This window comes from Sebastes umbrosus, chromosome 4 (assembly GCF_015220745.1).
Source record: "Sebastes umbrosus isolate fSebUmb1 chromosome 4, fSebUmb1.pri, whole genome shotgun sequence".
NCBI lineage: Eukaryota > Metazoa > Chordata > Actinopteri > Perciformes > Sebastidae > Sebastes > Sebastes umbrosus.
Window position 1 is genome coordinate 5191050 of NC_051272.1, and position 18462 is coordinate 5209511.

General features: G+C 40.3%; 1 protein-coding gene across 1 annotated transcript; it reads left to right on the forward strand.

Annotated features, from left to right (window-relative positions):
• Positions 1-210: 210 nt before the first annotated feature.
• Positions 211-6586, forward strand: ppib (peptidylprolyl isomerase B (cyclophilin B)). Its single transcript, XM_037767954.1, has 5 exons — positions 211-541; positions 3473-3586; positions 3858-3951; positions 5516-5700; positions 6145-6586. Exons 1-5 carry the CDS (start codon positions 407-409, stop codon positions 6265-6267), a joined length of 651 nt encoding a protein of 216 aa, XP_037623882.1. The 5' UTR covers positions 211-406; the 3' UTR covers positions 6268-6586.
• Positions 6587-18462: the final 11876 nt, after the last annotated feature.

The following is an 18462-nucleotide window of genomic DNA, read 5'->3' on the forward strand; positions in this document are numbered from 1 at the left end:
GTAATGCACCTACAAGCTGGTTTGCCAACCGCCAATAAACACCAAAGAAGAAGAAGAAGAAGAATACCACTTCCGAACTTGACGTGTCAACCGTGTTACACGTCTGCACCTGATTGGCTGAAACGCTCTGCTACGTGAACCAATCAGAGCGCGGTGCGTCAGAGCGCTGTGTTGGTGGTGTAGCTCGCGCAGCAGCAGCTAGGAGCCGTTAGCAGCCGTTAGGAGTCGTTAGCAGCCGTTAGGAGCCGTTAGGAGCGGCCCTCCGCCGAGGCTTCAGTCTCCTCAGTCTCCTCCCCGGATACCACCTCTCCTCCCCGGATACACTCAATCCTTCCTCCCGCTAGGCACATATATAAAGGTTAGCAGCTCCAACAGGCCGTCCTCCGGCTGCTCTTTCTTCTTGTTGATGGTTAGACTCTGCGAGAGAAGGATGAAGTTCCTTGTAGCCGTTACCATCATTGTGGGATCAGTGATCTTTCTCGCTTTCCCCAACGGCTCCTCCGCCGACGAGAAGAAGAAGGGACCCAAAGTAACAGCCAAGGTACGTCAGATACACGGCCAGGTCCACCGCTAGCTTACATAGCATGATAGAGGATCATGGAGAACAGGAGCCTGCAGCCTGCAGCCTGCAGCTATCTAAAGACACATTTTAGACAAAAAAAACAACAACAAAATGTGTCTGGAGCCGCAAAACATCTAATCATTGTGATGAAGATAACAGTTTATAGTCTAAGTTTATAGTATATAAGTCTAATGCAGTGAGGGCCAAAGAGACAATGTGCTCTATTAGGGCCTCACTGAGGGGAAAACATCTGAGATCTACAGAATAAAGTCATAATATTACAAGAATAAAATAAAATAACACGTAAAACTACTACTTTATAATATTATGACTTTATTCTCATAATATTACAACTTTTTTTCTCCTAAATGTATTACTTTATTCTCATAATATTCTGACTTTATTCTCATAATATTCTGACTTTTTCTCTTAAACTTCTGACTTTATTCTCGTAATATTTCGACTTTTTTTCTCTTAATATTCTGACTTTTTATCTCTTAATATTCTGACTTTTTATCTCTTAATATTCTGACTTTATTCTCATAATATTCTGACTTTTTCTCTTAAACTTCTGACTTTATTCTCGTAATATTTCGACTTTTTTTCTCTTAATATTCTGACTTTTTATCTCTTAATATTCTGACTTTTTATCTCTTAATATTCTGACTTTATTCTCATAATATTCTGACTTTTTATCTCTTAATATTCTGACTTTATTCTCATAATATTCTGACTTTTTTTCTCTTAATATTCTGACTTTATTCTCATAATATTCTGACTTTTTATCTCTTAATATTCTGACTTTATTCTCATAATATTCTGACTTTTTATCTCTTAATATTCTGACTTTATTCTCTTAATATTCTGACTTTATTCTGTAAATCTCAGATGTGTTTTCCCTCAATGTGGCCCTAATACTCCCTCCTACATTGTCTCTTTGGCCCTCACTGCATTAGACTTATATACTATACATTTAGACTATAAACTGTTACCTTCATCACAATGATCAGATTAGTGTTTGTGAAGTTTGTAAAAGGTGTGTTTAGATAGCTGCAGGTTGCTGCTTGACTCCTGATGTAGATGAATCAAAGCTAACTATCTCTCAATGCTAACCATGTAATGCTAGCTGATGCTAAGCCACGTCACACAGAGCCTCTAGCGGGTCTTCCTTTAGATTAAAGCCGGTTATTCGTGGTCTTGTTTAGCTAGTTTGTTTAGTTTGTGTGAGGTATTATAGCTAACATCAGTGCAGTGATATTGATAATAGTTGTAGCTGCTGTTAGCAGACAGTTAACTGCCTTTACTCTAATCTGAGTGGAGCTAACCATAGATAGCTATCATAGCTAGCAGTCCGGCCTACTGTCGGTACTGTAACATTACTAATTATTAGCTTCAGTTATAGTTTCAGGATTAAACTATGTATTATTCCGTCTGTAGCTGCTAACCCTGTCAGCTTGCAGCTCAGTGGGATGTTGTGTCTGTCTGGCCTTGTTGTGTCTGGGTGCAGCAGTTTGTCCACGTCTACAGTTAACAAGGAAGCTTTGAGCTGGTCAGCAGCTGACCTGCAGGCTCTTTGTTTCACATGTTCCTCAGTGCAAAACTCTAAATTACTCTTTACAATTATTATTTTTGAAAGACTGACACGCCCAAACAGAATCTGTCTTTATGAATGCATGTCTATTATCTTGCACCATAAATCAGTTTTCTGCAATGCAAGTGGTGAGTCAGTTGTGCAGATTGAAGGGGGAAAAAACAGTCTAATTTATGTTGACATTGTGCCTGTAATTTTATACCATTGGGAAAAGAGCACTGCAGAGAAAATAAGAATATGCACAGTTATAGCTCTCAATTGATTAAAAATATTTAATTGCATGATCAAAATTAATAATTTATAATTTTGTATCTGTTCAAAATGTATCTTAAAGGGAGATTTGTCAAGTATTTAATACTCTTATCAACATGGGAGTGGACAAATATGCTTGAAATCAATTACCAACACAAAACAATGACAAATATTAACCTTAAAATATCAAATCATAACATGGCAAACTCAAGCCCAACAGGCAACAATAGTGTGTCAGTGTGCTGACTTGACTATGACTTGCCCCATAAAGTGGGCATGTCTGTAAAGAGGAGACTCGTGGGTACCCATAGAACCCATTTTCATTCACATATGTTAAGGTCAGAGGTCAAGGAACCCCTTTTGAAAATGACCATCACAGTTTTTCCTCGCCAAAATCTAGCGTAAGTTTGGAGCGTTATTTAACCTCCTTGGCGACAAGCTAGTGTGACATGGTTGGTACCAATGGATTAGGTTAACTTTAGGGTTTCTAGTTTCATATGATACCAGTATCTTCATTCTAGCTTTAAAACTGAGCCCACTACAACCTAAAGATCACAAGTTGCATTATTGCGTTAAAGAAATTGGTGGCATTAAAACAAAACAAATCTGCGTTAACGTGTTAACTTTCACAGCCCTATGCACAATGTCATTTCATTGCTTTTCATTCTTATCTTCTTCGAAACTTGCGTCACAGAATGAATATCTCTTTAACATATCTTTGGCTCATTCTCATGCCATAACATGAGAATGGCTGCAGGCGAAACTCTCCAACAATGGAAAACTTGATTGCAGTCTGCCGATGAAAGAAATTGTACGTCTAACCATTACATTAAGACTTTATGAGCATTATGTAAAACACTGGAAAGAATGCACCGAAGTATGGTTTACATTTTGTACCTTGTCTTTTGCGAGTGTTTTCATCATTTCAAGTGTTATTTATTATTTGCCTTTAAGATGTACGATTATGTCAACCCATCCATTTAGATTTAAAATAACCGTAAATGTTTTGCCACATCATGGGAGATATTTGAGTGTAAAATAACTTTGTAACTTGACTTCCTGTCTAGGTGTTCTTTGACATTAAAATTGGAGATGAAGAAGTTGGAACAATCATCATCGGGGTGTTTGGGAAGACTGTTCCCAAAACAGCCGACAACTTTATCAGTTTGGCGACAGGAGAGGTGAGAATGTGTCCTCAAAGTGTGTGCAATGACTTGTTTGGCCAAATCATCACCAGATTCACCATCCCTTTTGTTTTTACACCGTAATAGTTCATAGAAAAGGTTCAGTTTGTATTGTATGCTTTTGAACTCAACATCCTTGTTTACTTTCCCAAACTACTGTAAAAACAGCCTGGAGACACACTTTAAATATGTCATTCATGCCACGTACTGACAGCTGGTATCCTTTTCAGATTTCTCAAGTGTTGTTTTGTTTATTCTAATGAAACAGAAAGGATTCGGTTACAAGGGCAGCAAATTCCACAGAGTCATCAAGGACTTCATGATCCAGGGCGGAGACTTCACCAGAGGAGACGGCACTGGAGGTAAAATGGCCACCGCCGACGCCTGCAGAATGGCATTTATGTCAGGACACAGATTTTTGTCTCTGCAAGAACAAACTTGTTCATGACCTGGTGCATCAGTGCTGCCCTGAACATTGAATGACTTGAGGGTTGTTTCACACTTGGGCTCTTTGGGGGTTTTTGGAAAATTACAACTTCTTTCTTGTTTCCATATAATTTGTAACAGATTTGCTGCAGTCTCCTGAGTGCTTTATGCTGTTATGAATTGAAGATTTATTCATTTGTTTAAAAACTTTTAGACCCAAGGACAGAGATAACTTTGTGCCAAGAGGCGTCTCACAAGTGTCAATCTGACATTTTGTGGTACCACTAGTTGAGTACACTTGACATTTGGCAGATCCTCTCATTGTGAATGACTCACATCGACTACGTTCACATGCACTAAATAATCCCATTTTTATCCTTATTCCAAAAAAGCTGAGTTTACATGGCTAGTGAAAAATAATATTCCACTAATATTCCCGTTTACATGGAGCCGTGCATACTCTGATTAACTTAACAGGTGGTGGACTTGGTGCGAGCACAGCCTCCGTCTTTCATTCCTTCAACCACCTTCTTTAAAAGGTTGCCGTTGCGATATTTGTGTATATCCGAAAACCTGTTGATATCCAAGTCTTTCATAATGTTTAAAAGTAGGTGTGTTTCTCCTTCCGACCAGAAATGTGGGCTTTTCTTTTGAGCATGCATCTCTGCAAACTATCTGTAATTTGGTTTGTGTACAACACATAGAGCTGGCCAAAAACAGGCAAGAGGCCGTGTGTCAAGAATCTGTCAAACTGACCTAAAAACCTCAAATGGGACGCATATTGCGAGTATACATGTCCAAAGAATGCTCCTAAAACCAGAATAATATCGGCATATCGCACATGTCTTAATTGGGAAATACTCCATTTGGAATAAGGTCTAATTCAGAATAACCGATGTCAAATTTGGAATATTGTCATATTTGGAATAATAGTGGAATAAGTAAGGGATAATATACAGCGAGCCGGTCATTGTTGCGAAAGAATCCCCGACAGGGCGATGCCGCCGCAGAGGGGTCTCTCATCGCCCTGAAGGGGATTCTTTCACAACAATGACCCGCTAGCTGTACATTATCCCGCTTATTACACGGCTACTTACTTAAGAAATCAATATTTTGACACCAAAACGGTCCACCAGAGTCCAACATCAGAACTGCGCCCATAGCATCGGTCTGTTATACATAGCAACGGTCTGTTATACATAGCAACGGTCTGCTATAAAGAAATAACAGACTGCAGAACGCTGTAGTTGACCAATTAGAATTAAGTGTTCAACACAGCCTTTGTAATAATGGTGGAATATTAGTGTGCATGTAAACATAGTCCATGTTCAGTATTCATGAATAGGAAAATGTCCTCAGATAAAGTGAGATGCAAAGGTCACTACAGGGAGGGAATGTTTGTGGAAATAACACGATGACCAAATATCAACTAATTGTCTTGCACAGAGTTAAATTGTAAAATGGTGGTAAATAGTAAAATATATTTTTCTTTAAATCAAGGCAAGAGCATCTTTGGGGACCGTTTCCCAGATGAGAACTTCAAGCTGAAGCACTACGGCCCCGGCTGGCTCAGCATGGCCAACGCCGGCAAAGACACCAACGGCTCCCAGTTCTTCATCACCACCGTTATGACGCCGTGGCTGGACGGCAAACACGTCGTCTTTGGAAAGATTCTGGAGGGGATGGTGAGTGTCGGGCCCGACAGTGTTCACATACTGGGGTCGCTGTCTTAGTCGCATCTGGGGAAGTTAGAACAGCTGCATGTGGGTGCCATCAAAAGTGTGTTATCACCTGCTATCCAAACGCTGATCTGTTATGTCTAGATGTACCTACAGTATCTGTTGAAATGCCAAAAATAGCAGGTTGATTTTCAGACTAAAATATACAGTAGTTTCCTACTTTGTGCCCTCTTACACTGCACCATGAACAGAGATCATACAAAGTAAGTTAGAGTAACATACTTCAGAAAGCAGACCAGTCAAATTTTAATTAAAATTTTGCTACTCTGACACTTTTATCTGTATATAATGACGACTTACTTTCACTCTGATGTCGGTAACGGATGCAAAATTACTCAGAATTACATCCAAACTGAAATGATAACCTCCTCTTTTTTTTTTATCTTCCAGGATGTAGTGAAGAAGATCGAAGAGACAAAGACAGACGGGCGCGATAAGCCTCTTAAAGATGTCATGATCAACAATTGCGGCAAAGTTGAAGTGGATAAGCCATTTGCAGTGGCCAAGGAGTAGAGGAGCGCTGCTGGGGGAGAGCAGGGAGAACAGGACTGTGGGGGGGGGGGGGTGTTTGGGGAATCGTGCAGGCCACCTTGTTTTATCACTAACGGCCCTGCGCTCCTGGAGAATGGGCTTCTGGGTATTTTCTGGGTATTTCAGTGTCAGCGGCTGCCGTCTTAACGCACCAGAGGAGCATCAACATCAAGCAATCAACGACATCGACAGTCTGGGTCCATTTACCAACGAGCATTCCAAGGTGCATTTAACCGTTCGTCGTTGGGTTTTTGTAAAAAAAAAAATGAAATCTGAAATAAAGGTTTCAATTTTTGTTAAATTGCTGAGTGAATTTCATTACACCTAAAGGTATCACCATGGAAACTCAAGTTTGGGCTTATTACTGTGAAAAAGTTTCAACTGTTCACTTGTGGGTTTTTTTTATCCATCCATTATCTTTAGCAGCTTATCCTTCTCAGGGTTGCGTTTTTTTAATTACTATTATTGTAGAAGTCAAAACTTAAATGTGATATTAAGACAAAACGGAAAACATTTAGATAAAATGAAATCTTATCTGAAATAAGGCTAACATAACGGGATGATGATACATTCAACATGGTTGCAGAACATAGGGTGACCGAAATATATTAAAAGAAGAAAAAAAAAGTCCACAAATTGAAAAATAATTGTTGGGTTAAATATTCACAATTTCGTAATGTATTTCTTTCAATTAGTTGGGGATAACAAATGGGGAAAAAATGGGAGCTCCACACAAATGTCCTCCTATGGAGCATTTTTTTCCTTTTTGCTGTATAGAAATAATTCCTTGTATGTTTATGAGTACATTTGTGCCTTTTAGTATTTATTCTGTTAACAAAGGGCCGGTTCCAATTCTCGTATCTTCTTACTATTTCTGTAATTTCATCAACTGAAGGATTCCACTAGGATTAGCATTTATTATCGTTTATATATATATATATATCCTTAAATCATTGTTTACATCCATACACACACACACACTTTATGATACTTCTTCTTGTGACCACTAGGGGCGCTGTTTACTCAGATATGTTGTTACCAAATTAATCGATTTTGCTCAGATTTCTACAAAAACTAGGAAGCCATGTATAAATAAAAAAACATTTTTGGCTACCATGACCAGTGATGGAAAGTAACTAAGTGCATTTTACCAAGTACTGCACTTAAGTATAATTTTGAGGTACTTGTACTTGAATATTTCCATGTAATGCTACTTTTTACTTCTACTAAGCTACAATTTAGCAGCAAATATTGTACTTTTTACTCCACTATATCGTTTTTAAAGCTTTAGTTACTTTGCAGTTTTTGATTATTAATAAAAAAAAATAATAAAAAAGTACATTTTGATGTATTAACATGGATTAAAATACCTGACAGTATATAAAGTAATTGAAATGAATCCCACCTTTACCAGCTTAAATCCATATTAAAGTGATTTACACATTAATGCATCAATTATTATAATCCAGTAATATAATATATAGACTATTATCCTGAAATGGGCCATTCTGCATATGTTTACTTTTGGTACTTATAATATATATTGATGCTAATACTTAGGAAAGATTTTGACTGCAGGACTTTTACTTGTAAAAAAGTATTTCTTTCTACACTGTGGTATTGTTGCTCAGTGGTGGAAGAACTACTCATATATTACTTAAATAAAATTAGCAATACCTCTCTGTAAAAGTAAAAGTTCTACATTCAAGGGTTCACTTAAGTAAAAGTATATAACAGTAATATTATAGTATTAAAGTAAAAGATCTTGTTGGGCAAAATGATCCCTTTCAGAGAGTTATATACTTATACATATATATATATATATATATATACAGTATATTATTGGAATACTATTATTGATGATTAAATAGGTAAGCAGCATTTTAATGTTGCTGCTGGTGGAGCAAATTTGAACTACTTTATATTAGTGTCTGATAGTTCAATCAACAGCATAGAAGCATCATTTATAAATAGTTTAAATGTTTTATTTGTAAAATCTGAAGCTGTAAAGTAACTCCTGCTGTCAGATAAATGTAGTGAAGTAAAAAGTACAATATTTGCCTCTGAAATGTAGTAGAATAAAAGTATTAAGTAGCATAACATTGAAATAATTAAGTAAAGTAACAGAAGCGGTACCTCAAAATTATACTAGTGCTTGAGTAAATGTACTTTCCTTCACTGTTGCTACTTTTACTTAAAAGATCTGAGTTTTCCACCAAAACTAAAACATTAATCTAAATAAACTTTATGCTTTAAATACATTTATTTCATCTTTGTTTTGCGGAGGACACTCTTAAACACTGAGTTTGGATTAAACATGAAGCCTTTTCTAGATTAAAGTGTGTGTCTGAACTGCAGAGGGCTCCCTCGCACCAGAGACATCAGCTGCACGGCTCAACAGAGGAAGTCCATGTTTGTGGTTTCACATGTGCAATTTGTGCAATCATGATATAGTTGAGGACATAAAATTGCTCCTCTGGCTCTCCACTGGGTTTGCTCCTCACATAATCTCTGAAGGAAAGAAGAATCCTCAGTATTTCTGCTTCTGCTTTCCCTTCTATACGACGAATAGTGTTCTTTACTGCACCGGGACGCTGCTGTTAATGTTACAGAAAAGAAAAAAGAGACATTAGACACATCTTCCTGTGATTGATGTTCCTGATGCTCACGGGGTGACACCACTCCCATCTGCAGCTTCAAGCATGTTTAAACAAAATGCTGCAGGTCAGGCATGCTGACATGTCCGTACAGTACGCTCTGCTTCACTACATGTTGTTTCTGAGTCATAATAATTAGCAGGAGATTATGGATTAGACTGACAGAGTGAAGTGCATAAATACAGAGTTCATTATTGTGTATGAGCCAGGCCTTTGTGCTAGCGTATAGTAGCCATATGGGAATAAATTATGGAACTAGACGTAACCATACATTTGGGGCTTTTACAGCCGCCCTCTTCTGCTGCCCCCGATAACAACTGATGTAATATCTTGTAATTTATTCCCATGTAGCCATTTTTAGAAGCAGTGACATGTAGAGGCCATGGGAACAGTGCTGGTATTACTAAACACAACTGACCTCATCGGATTTTGTCAACTCGTCTGCAGACAGAAATTTAATCTGAAATGTGTTCCCAGTTTCACATCTCAAACTAGACAAGTAAATCCAAGTTCAAGTCCAAGTTCACTCATCTGTTTGTTTGAGGGCCTGTTTGTTTGTTTCCAGTCTTTACTAGAGAAACTGAGGCGGGTGTTTGCTTAAAAGCGTGTTATGTCCTGGCTCTCAGACCTTAACAAATAAGGACGCAAACCGCGATGGAGTAACTACCAAAAAGAGATTGTTTTTAACAAAAGTCGAATTAAGGTAACAAAGGTAACACAAAATATGCATTATAACAAATTATACCGACAGAAAACATGCTGCCAGACTAACTTAAGAAATGGTAAATGAAATGTACAACAAAGCAAAGGCTGACATAACACCCAGTGGTGCCAGGGGAAAGAAGTCCGTGGACTCTGAGGGTGGGATCTGGTTTTATAGGCCAGAGCAACGGTGGCCAGCTGTCTCCAATCACTTGATGCACCTTCACCTCCAGCTCCAACCAGCCAGGGACCAAGAATACTGCAACACACAGGCACAGCACAGCACCAAACAGTCTACCAGCCCCGGAAGAGGCCCTGGGGCCGTCACAAGAGGACCTATTATGTTTATTTTGAGGAGCATACTTGTATTTTGGGTTTCTACAAGAACATGTTCAAAAAACGCTTTATTTTTCTCATACCGGCTGTGCCGCAGCACCTCTTTTCTCCACTCTAGCTAGCTGTGTTTGAGGGCGTGCCAAACTAGCCATTTACGCAAATGTGTTACTTGATGACATCACCACGTAACGGAAGAAAAGGCGGGACTTCAATCGAGGCGTTTCAGGCAGTTCAGGAGCAGTGTTTCTGTCAGGGAGAGTAACTCCCTTTGGCGTGAACTTTGGGTTTTGTAACTTTGCAGACCTTTTACATGCACAAAAAACTAAACTAAAGGAGAGGGGAAAAGCACAGAAGCATAATAGGACCCCTTTAATCCTGAGGTTTACGGCTGTAGATTTGAAAATTAGAGGTAATTTTAAGTAATTTTTTTACTGGACCCTGTTCAAAATGTTTGAAGTCAAGCTCAGAAACAATTCAGGTTGTTTGACATGTAAAGGATCTGACAGGACATTAATTAATGTTTTGGTATCGCCCCCTGGTTCAGGATTACTGAAGGATAAAGTCCATAAATGTATTTGTGATTCTTCAAATGATAGTTCTGGTTTCAGTCCCAGTCTGTATATATCAGGCGGCCCACTACTAGGCCCTTTTCACTGCAGCCACTGTGACATGTCATTGCAGCGTAAACACAGCAGGTGTAATTAATAACCTTAATTATGGCCCTGTTCCATCTAGGTGGGTCAGAGCTCTGGTATTGTGCATGATGGCTCACTGGAAGGGACGAGACACTAAATAGAACAGGATCATAATTAATGTGATCAATTACACCTGTGTTTAACCTGCTATGACACGGGCAGACTGTCAAGCTTCAGATTTGACCCAGAAAACTATAATGGTGTGGAGACTCCAGGAGAACCTTCTGTTCATGGATGGATTATTAATTCCATAATAACCTTTCAGCATATTGTAATTCAAGTGTTCTGAGAGATAACTAGACTTCTGCACCTCCTCATGGCTCTGTTTTCAGCCTATAGAAAATCTAGCCTGTGACAGGAGACTTTGACCAATCACAGGTCATTTCATTGAGAGAGCGTTCCTGTTGGCGGTGCTCCGGTACTTGGCGTTTCTTCAACAGATTTTACAATGGCGGCGGCATCACGAACTTTCTCATTTTACAGCTAAACCGTGCACTACAAGATGATTCTGAAAACATTTGAGGAGAGAAATAGGCGTTAACGTAACATAATATTGATTCATATTTGATCAGCGCTGCCTAGTTTGACCGTTTGGTCGGAGTTCAGAGTGATTGACAGCCGGCTCTCATAGACAGATGGACAGCAGACCTCAGATCAGCTCTGACTGCTTGTTTTCCTTCGGTCTGTGAAATCTTGCAGATGCCGTTAGGAGCACCGGAGGACAGAGAGGCACATGATTTTTTTCAGGTTACCTGTTTCATGTACTACTGTCACGATATAGCGACCGTTTTATAAAAAAAAACTTTTTTTAATCATATTTGCTCAAATGTCGCCTACTACAGCTTTAAGTCGTTGCATGTTGTTTGCGCATGTTGATGCATATATTCATGCTGGCTTCATATGTAGCGTACAGACGCTAGAGAGTGGTATCAATACTCTCATCTAATTCTCAGCAAGAAATATACCGAGCATGTTTACCGAAATGTCAAACTAGCCTATCCCTTTAAAATAAATCAGCTCTGGCAGTTATAAATTAGTTCCAGTTCAGGTACAATCGATCAGTCATTATTCTCCAGAATTAAAACCAGCCATCCGAAACTCTGACTCAGACGGAAATGATTTTGTTGACATGCTTTAATCCTGTAATACTACAGGTACACACCCTGACTGACTGAAAATACTCCCCACCACTGGGAAAGTCCATCTTTATTTTCAGACGTGGTTTCGTATGAAGTTGCATAATTACAGAGAAGTGTGTAAACGCATTTGGAAAGATTGTCCCTCTATATATATATATGAAATTATATAATCCACATTTTCTTCAATGAGCGGTGATGTAAGTTGTCAAAATAGATATTGTGCTTCAACTTTAAATTCCTCCAGTATTATTCTTTGTAATGCATGTTTTTTTTTTAAATAATTGATTGAGGGGGAAATGTGCTTAACAACAATCCAGCCAAGAAAAACTAGTTTTCGCTGAGCATGTTTTTGCCCTGCAGTCCTTGTTTTGCTCAGATTCACTGAGGCGTCGAGTGACTCACCAGAAGGAAAATATGGAAAGAATTCCCTGGAGTAGGCACAACCGTGCTCTCGGTTAAACCCTCTGTTGTTCGGTTTGGCCTTGTTTGTGGCGATTGGGGATTGTTCGGTGAAACAGTGTTATTCTTCACTTACCGGCTTTGCTGGAAAAGCCGGACATATCTGGCATAGCTTCCTGCAAGAGGCTTTTGTCGACGAGATTAAAAGAACAGTGGAGAGAATCACAACACGGAGCGTGGAGGGTTTCTGTCACATCCTGCCCTCCTGACAGCGACCAGTGAAACATGTTGTTATGTTTGTCTCCTCTCTCTGAAAGTCTGAATGCAGCTGATGATTCAGAGCAGGTGCATCTGCTGTGATTTAGTATCTGGAATCCCCCCCGAGAATATAATCAGATTACCCCTGCAAGGTCAAGAATAGGTCTCCAGAAAGTAGTCAGACCCCTTCTTCTGTTTTTCTGATGACTGCACACATCACTTCTTTTATATTAACAATATTAGTACCCGAAGTACTGCTGTTTCGCCTCGGCTTTACAGAGTGTTTTAGCATCTTTCAGCTCATTGTTTTGGTCTTAAAAATATTCTGTTTTTTTACCTTATTCCGAAAAAGACAATATTCCCTCTAAGTTGTTTTAATTGCTAATGAACATGAATATTCCACTAATATTCACGTTTTCATGCGGCCGTACATACTCTGATTAACATAACCGTTGGCGGACTTGTTGGACCGTGCGAACACAGCCTCCCTCTTTCATTCCTTCAACCAACTTCTTGAAAAGGTTGGTGTTGCGATATTTGCACATATCCAAAAACCTGCTGATATTCAAATATTTCATAATGTTTAAGGGAGGTGGGCTTTTTCTTTTGGTCATGTATCTCTGCAAACTGTCAGCTAGCTGGTTTGTGTTCAACGCACAGAGCTGGCCGTAAACAGGCAAGAGGCTGTACTGTCGTAAAAACCCAAACTGAGACGCATATTACGAATGCGCTGTACACATGTCCAATGAATGCTCCTAAAACCTGAATAATATCAGCATATCCCACATGCCAAATGTTAAGGCCTAAACGGAATATGCTGCTTAAATGACCCGTATCAAATTCAGAATAATAGTGGAATATTAGTGTGCATGTAAACGTACTCAAACTCGTATGTCAAACTCACGATGGATAGTTTAAAAAAAAGGATAAAAATCATTGCATCGAAGCTAAAGACATCATCTTTCTTATTCCACACGTTCTTCTTTCTTTTCAAAATCTGGCGCTTACATTACCCATAATGCATCTCTACCGTTGACAAGTCGGAGATTTGGGTGAGTTACGCTAGTAGCAGCTAATGAAGTATAACCTCACACAGAGACGAGGAGCGGGCTACAGAGGTCTGGTAAGCTCTCGTCTTTCTAACGCTTTAGATTTATTTCAATTTCAAACTTGTAATCTTCAGCCCAAAACAGACGCTGACTCAAGTGACATCACATGAGGCAATTTATCAGATTTAGCGCAGCCACAAAACGCTTTATACAACTTTTTTTTCATATATGCATTAGAAGAACTAAAAAATAAAACAGACGTTGGTGTATCAGTGCAGTTCCCCTTTAAAGGTCCACAACGTTCCTGTTTTGGTTCAACCTCGATCAGCAGAAGCTTTGTTTAAGTGGGAACGCTGGGTGATTTCCAGTCCTTACTGTACTTGTATTTATCTTTCCAGCAGGTGTTTTCTTCTTGGTTCAGCTGAGTCTGGGTATGATGGTCAGTAGGATAGTGATTCTAATAACGTCAGTGCACTTTTTGATCATTATACTACGACTAGCTGGTGAACGTAGTGGAGCATTAAGCAGCTAAAGAGCAGATATTTCCCTCAGGAGTCGGTGGAGACCAAAACAGAACTAAAATGAGAGTGAATAGTTGCCACAAACACAACTCCAACTCAATGCTAATGTTGCTCCATATCTGCTGGATGTGTGAATAGTCAAATATTAGTTTGCTAACAACTTTATAAGGCCATAATATGTTAACTATGTGTTTGATTTTCAGCTAGTTGTGGAGTTCTGCCCCCAAGTGACCAAAAACGCTGCTAGTAAATATATTAAATGTCTTTTTTAAATCTATTTTTTCGTATTTGCATATTTACAAAAGATCAGATTTGTTCTTTAAAGCAGGTTTGCAGATTTTCTCCCAGTTCTTCTTTGTGCAGAATATGAATTGGGAGCCTTTATTGTATGAACTGCGACGTTCAGGTCTTTACAGATTCTAGGTCACAGGGTTCAAGTCCAAACATTGGTGGCTGGGTTTCTCCAGGACACAGAGAGTCTCCAGTGTTGTTTTTTCTTTGTGTTTTGCATCATTGTCGAGCTGAAATTTGAGTCTTTGTCACGTGAGCTCTGGTTCCTTTCAGCCTCCAGCTCGCTCTCTTTATAGCAAAGACCTGAATGGTGCAGAGCTGCAGAGATTGATGTCTTTCTGGCAGCTTCCTCTGCAGACGAAGAAGTCTGAAGTCGTCACTGTACTTGCTCTATAGAGTCTTGGTGGTTTCATATTCCTGATGGAGCTCACTGTGCTCCTGAGGGCCTTTTCAGTGCTTTTGATTATCAATGCCTGATGTGTGCAGAGAGTTGCGTGGACTTCATGGGTTGGCAATTCTTGGATCAGTTCAATTTATTGGTTTAGTCTTTTCATTGGTTTTGTAGACAATAAGAAAAATATAGAATATCGCCAGCCTTTTCTTTTAATTTCCAACACTTGTAATGCTTGAAACACCAGCCCATTCTAATTCCCAGATACGTCAAATACCGAGGCTTTATCACGGCCGTCAGCATTCGATACCGCAGGAAGTCAACTTATGTTACCGGAAGAACGTTACTTAAATAAAACTATGTACAAAAGAGCAGCTTTCTCTGCTTTATTCTTTGGAAAGTCTGGTACCTGAAGCCTGATGTGTATATATAACTTCTTTCCTTGCTGGAGAATTTAAATTTTCCATTAAAAAACTTTTTTTAAACTTTTACAAAGCGATCTCTCATATTCTTTCACAGCCTGCGGCAAAAAGCCTCTTCTTTCCCCGGTGTGTTGCCTGTTTCTTTCCAAGTATTTAATGTCATGTCACTGTCCCTGTGATCTCTCAATGAACAGTCGTAGAGATGTCTGTTCAGGCCAACCTGCTCGGCCGCAGTCTTCCCTCGAAGGCGTCCATGTTGAAAAGAAAAGCACAGCGTGTGCAATGGGCGCCTTATTACAAAAATTCAGAGGTGCATGACCAAGCGCCGTGACTCAAAAGCCAACGCGAAAACCGCGATGACGTAATTTTATGGCGCACTAACCTCGCACCGGCTTCACTATGGCGACCATAAACCCACCTTTAGCACTTGTATGAAATGCACCGGGCGTTCCATTAACGACAATGAAAACCCATCCGCGGCCGGAAGTGTGATGACGTAGTTTGAAGAGCAAAAGAGACACACTAATGGTACGTGTCCACAGGTTTTTTTTTTATCGCCTCGCCTTTCAGCATTGGACGCTTGATGGGTTGCCACTAGACATAAAGCACCTGATTGGACGAACTCTTTCCCTCATGGGCTGCTGCTTCCAACTTTTAAACCGCAACCAACATGGCGGCTCGTTTGGAAACTTTCTTCTCTTATTTCATGAAAATAGTTCACCGAAATGTGTTTCTGAAAACATTTTATGTGATAAATAAGCCACGCAGTTGCTGAATCTGTCTTTATTTTGGATCGACAACTTTAAGTTTAAAAGTTTCTCGGGAGTGTCCAGAGGCGGCGAGTTGCATTGGAAGCCCCTGATTTGCATAAAGTAGCCTAGACCTGTTCTCTAAGCATTCTGGTCGCGTGGTGCCGCCACGCGACCAGAATGCATTTCACTGCTGCTTACATAGACAATAAATAGGAAGCGTGGAAAGGTCGGAGGCTTTGGACACTTACCTTAAGGGCGGGAGGGAGGGGAGGTGGATGGGCCCAACAAACACAAGGCGTGTCATAACTTTCACTTTCACGTTTCAATCAGCTGTTCGTTTGTGTCCCGTGTTCACAATGTTCAGTTTAATTTTCACTGTACAAACGTAGTAATTTTAAGCCCAACTGGTTCTAACAACCTGACCTAACAATAGTGGTGTTGTTGCCAAAAATAAAGTGTCATCAAAGGGCGTGGCAAGTATGTGACGAGTTGAGATGATGACGAGGATGAGAACGTGTTGGAGTAAGAAACAAACCTGAGCAGGTCAAACAAGTTTGTTTGGAAGATCAGACTGCAGGGACCAACGCCAACTCAACTCTAATAGAAACCTCTGCAGCTGAAAGGCCTGAATAAAGCCTGGATGAAGGTTAAGCACGTCCACAAAGATAAGGAAACACAAACATGCCGTGTACACATCAGAGAGGAAACAGTTTGACAAGAGGAATATAAATATACATTATGAGCAGCAGCGTGGGAAAGGTCGCCGTGAGAACAGGGCTTCGTAGTTTTGTCAATGAGTTTGAGAAAAACGGTCTGTGACTCCAGCACAGCAGACTTTTTGGGTTCCCACCCAGACCTGCAGCCGAGCCCAGTGGTGTCACATCCATTCCTTCATTGTTCTCCGGTTTCCTCTCTGGTTTCTTTCCCCCTCCTTCGCTGCTTGCAGAGTTAGTCATGTTGTTTTCTGGAAGGAGCTTTCTCTCTGGACGGTGACACGCCGGGTTCCCACGATCTCCTGCCCTTCCTCCAGAGTTACTGCTTGCTCACCGCTCCGAACAGGAAGACGGTGCAACAAGGCCACCGAGAGGGCGTGCTAATTTAGGCCCGGCTCTGCTGGGTTTCTATTGTTTTAAATGGGAATTACGTGAAAGACCATGTGCCTCTGAAGCTCATCAACAGTAAATCTGAGTGCTCACGATTTAAACACGTGAGACATGAATGTATTTAAAAGGACGGAAAGAACGGAAATATCTTCATAAGTCACATTTTCCAGTGATGTCAGGGTTAGAGGTTAGAGAGCAGCACAGTGCTTCCTCTAATTTGATCCCATAAGACAGTGGTTCCCAACCTGGGGTTCGAGACCCCGTCAGTGGTTGCCAGAGAGTTCTGGGGGGGTCGCACTGTTTTTCGGAAAACAGTGTTTAATTTCCCCATATTGGACACTTTTGTAGTGCTAAAAAGTGTCCTTTTAAAGGGACTGTTTGTAACTTCTTACAAGTATAAATCATTCCGGGTCGGTGTCCCATGTGCGCTCGTGACTACGTTGTTCAGACAAGACTCCAATGCAAACTACACGGAAGCACCAAAAACGCAAAGTTATATCTAGTGAAGCCTGTCTTGCAAAACAGTGTTGGCTGCGGTCGGAGGACGTGGGGGAGACTGTAGCTTTGGTCTCCAGGACCGGAGTCTCTCTGCTCCTCTGCCTGCTTGCCTTCACTCACACGCTGCGCTCGTTCTCGCTATTTCGCTCCACTCTAAACGTGCATGCGCGCACACTACACACTGCAGAAGAGTTAGTTTAGCTCTGAGAATATCTAGTGAATAAATGCTGCAGCTCCTCCAGACCAACAGAGGTTTCCCGTGTCTTGTGAAGTGACGGGGCTCCGCAGCGAGAAACGCTATCGTCTCCGACCAAAACTCCGGTGTCTCCCCTGTTCCCTCCGGCCGCGGTCGGGAGGCTGAGGCAGGAAAAGCCAACACTAGGATCAGCAGTGATTCATGGAGAGACCTTCGTCTGGTCAGCTAACATTACTGCCAAACAGGTGAAATATAGAGTGATGTTGTGGTTTTAGCTGACGTGTGTCGCCTCACTGTTTTGAGCGATGCTCGTTAATGTCTATTTAGAGCGAGCACAAGCCCGACGCTGACTTTCGTTGACTTAACGGCCACAGGTGTCGCTGTTAACACGCATTTTCTGATTCTTACAAACAGTCCTTTTAATAAAAACAAAATCATTACTTATTAAATATTTGGACTACTTTTCTCTTGCAGCCACTTGAGCATTTATTTTTGTTGTGGTACGCCATAAATTATGGAAATACTGTAGCACATAAATAGCTTACAGCTCATTGTACCGTATCATTGTTGAGCCACCAAAACTCTAAAGTCAAACTTTAATCATACTGCATTTCTTCACTTTTAATAAGTTGTCTCGAGGCTCTAAAATCCATCTTTACCTCATCTCCTCTCCATCGTCTCCGTCTCAGCCTGACAGGATTATAATGGAAGTGTAGTTAATGAGTAAAATCACAGGGGATAATAGCTCTCCGCTTTACTCTGTTCCGA

Bases quoted from the DNA above. Each gene is read 5' to 3' on its own strand.
- ppib (XM_037767954.1), top strand. From the start codon at position 407: ATGGTTAGACTCTGCGAGAGAAGGATGAAGTTCCTTGTAGCCGTTACC. The intron at 3,587-3,857 runs GTGAGAATGTGT...CTAATGAAACAG, and splicing joins TCAGTTTGGCGACAGGAGAG to AAAGGATTCGGTTACAAGGG. The intron at 3,952-5,515 runs GTAAAATGGCCA...CTTTAAATCAAG, and splicing joins CAGAGGAGACGGCACTGGAG to GCAAGAGCATCTTTGGGGAC.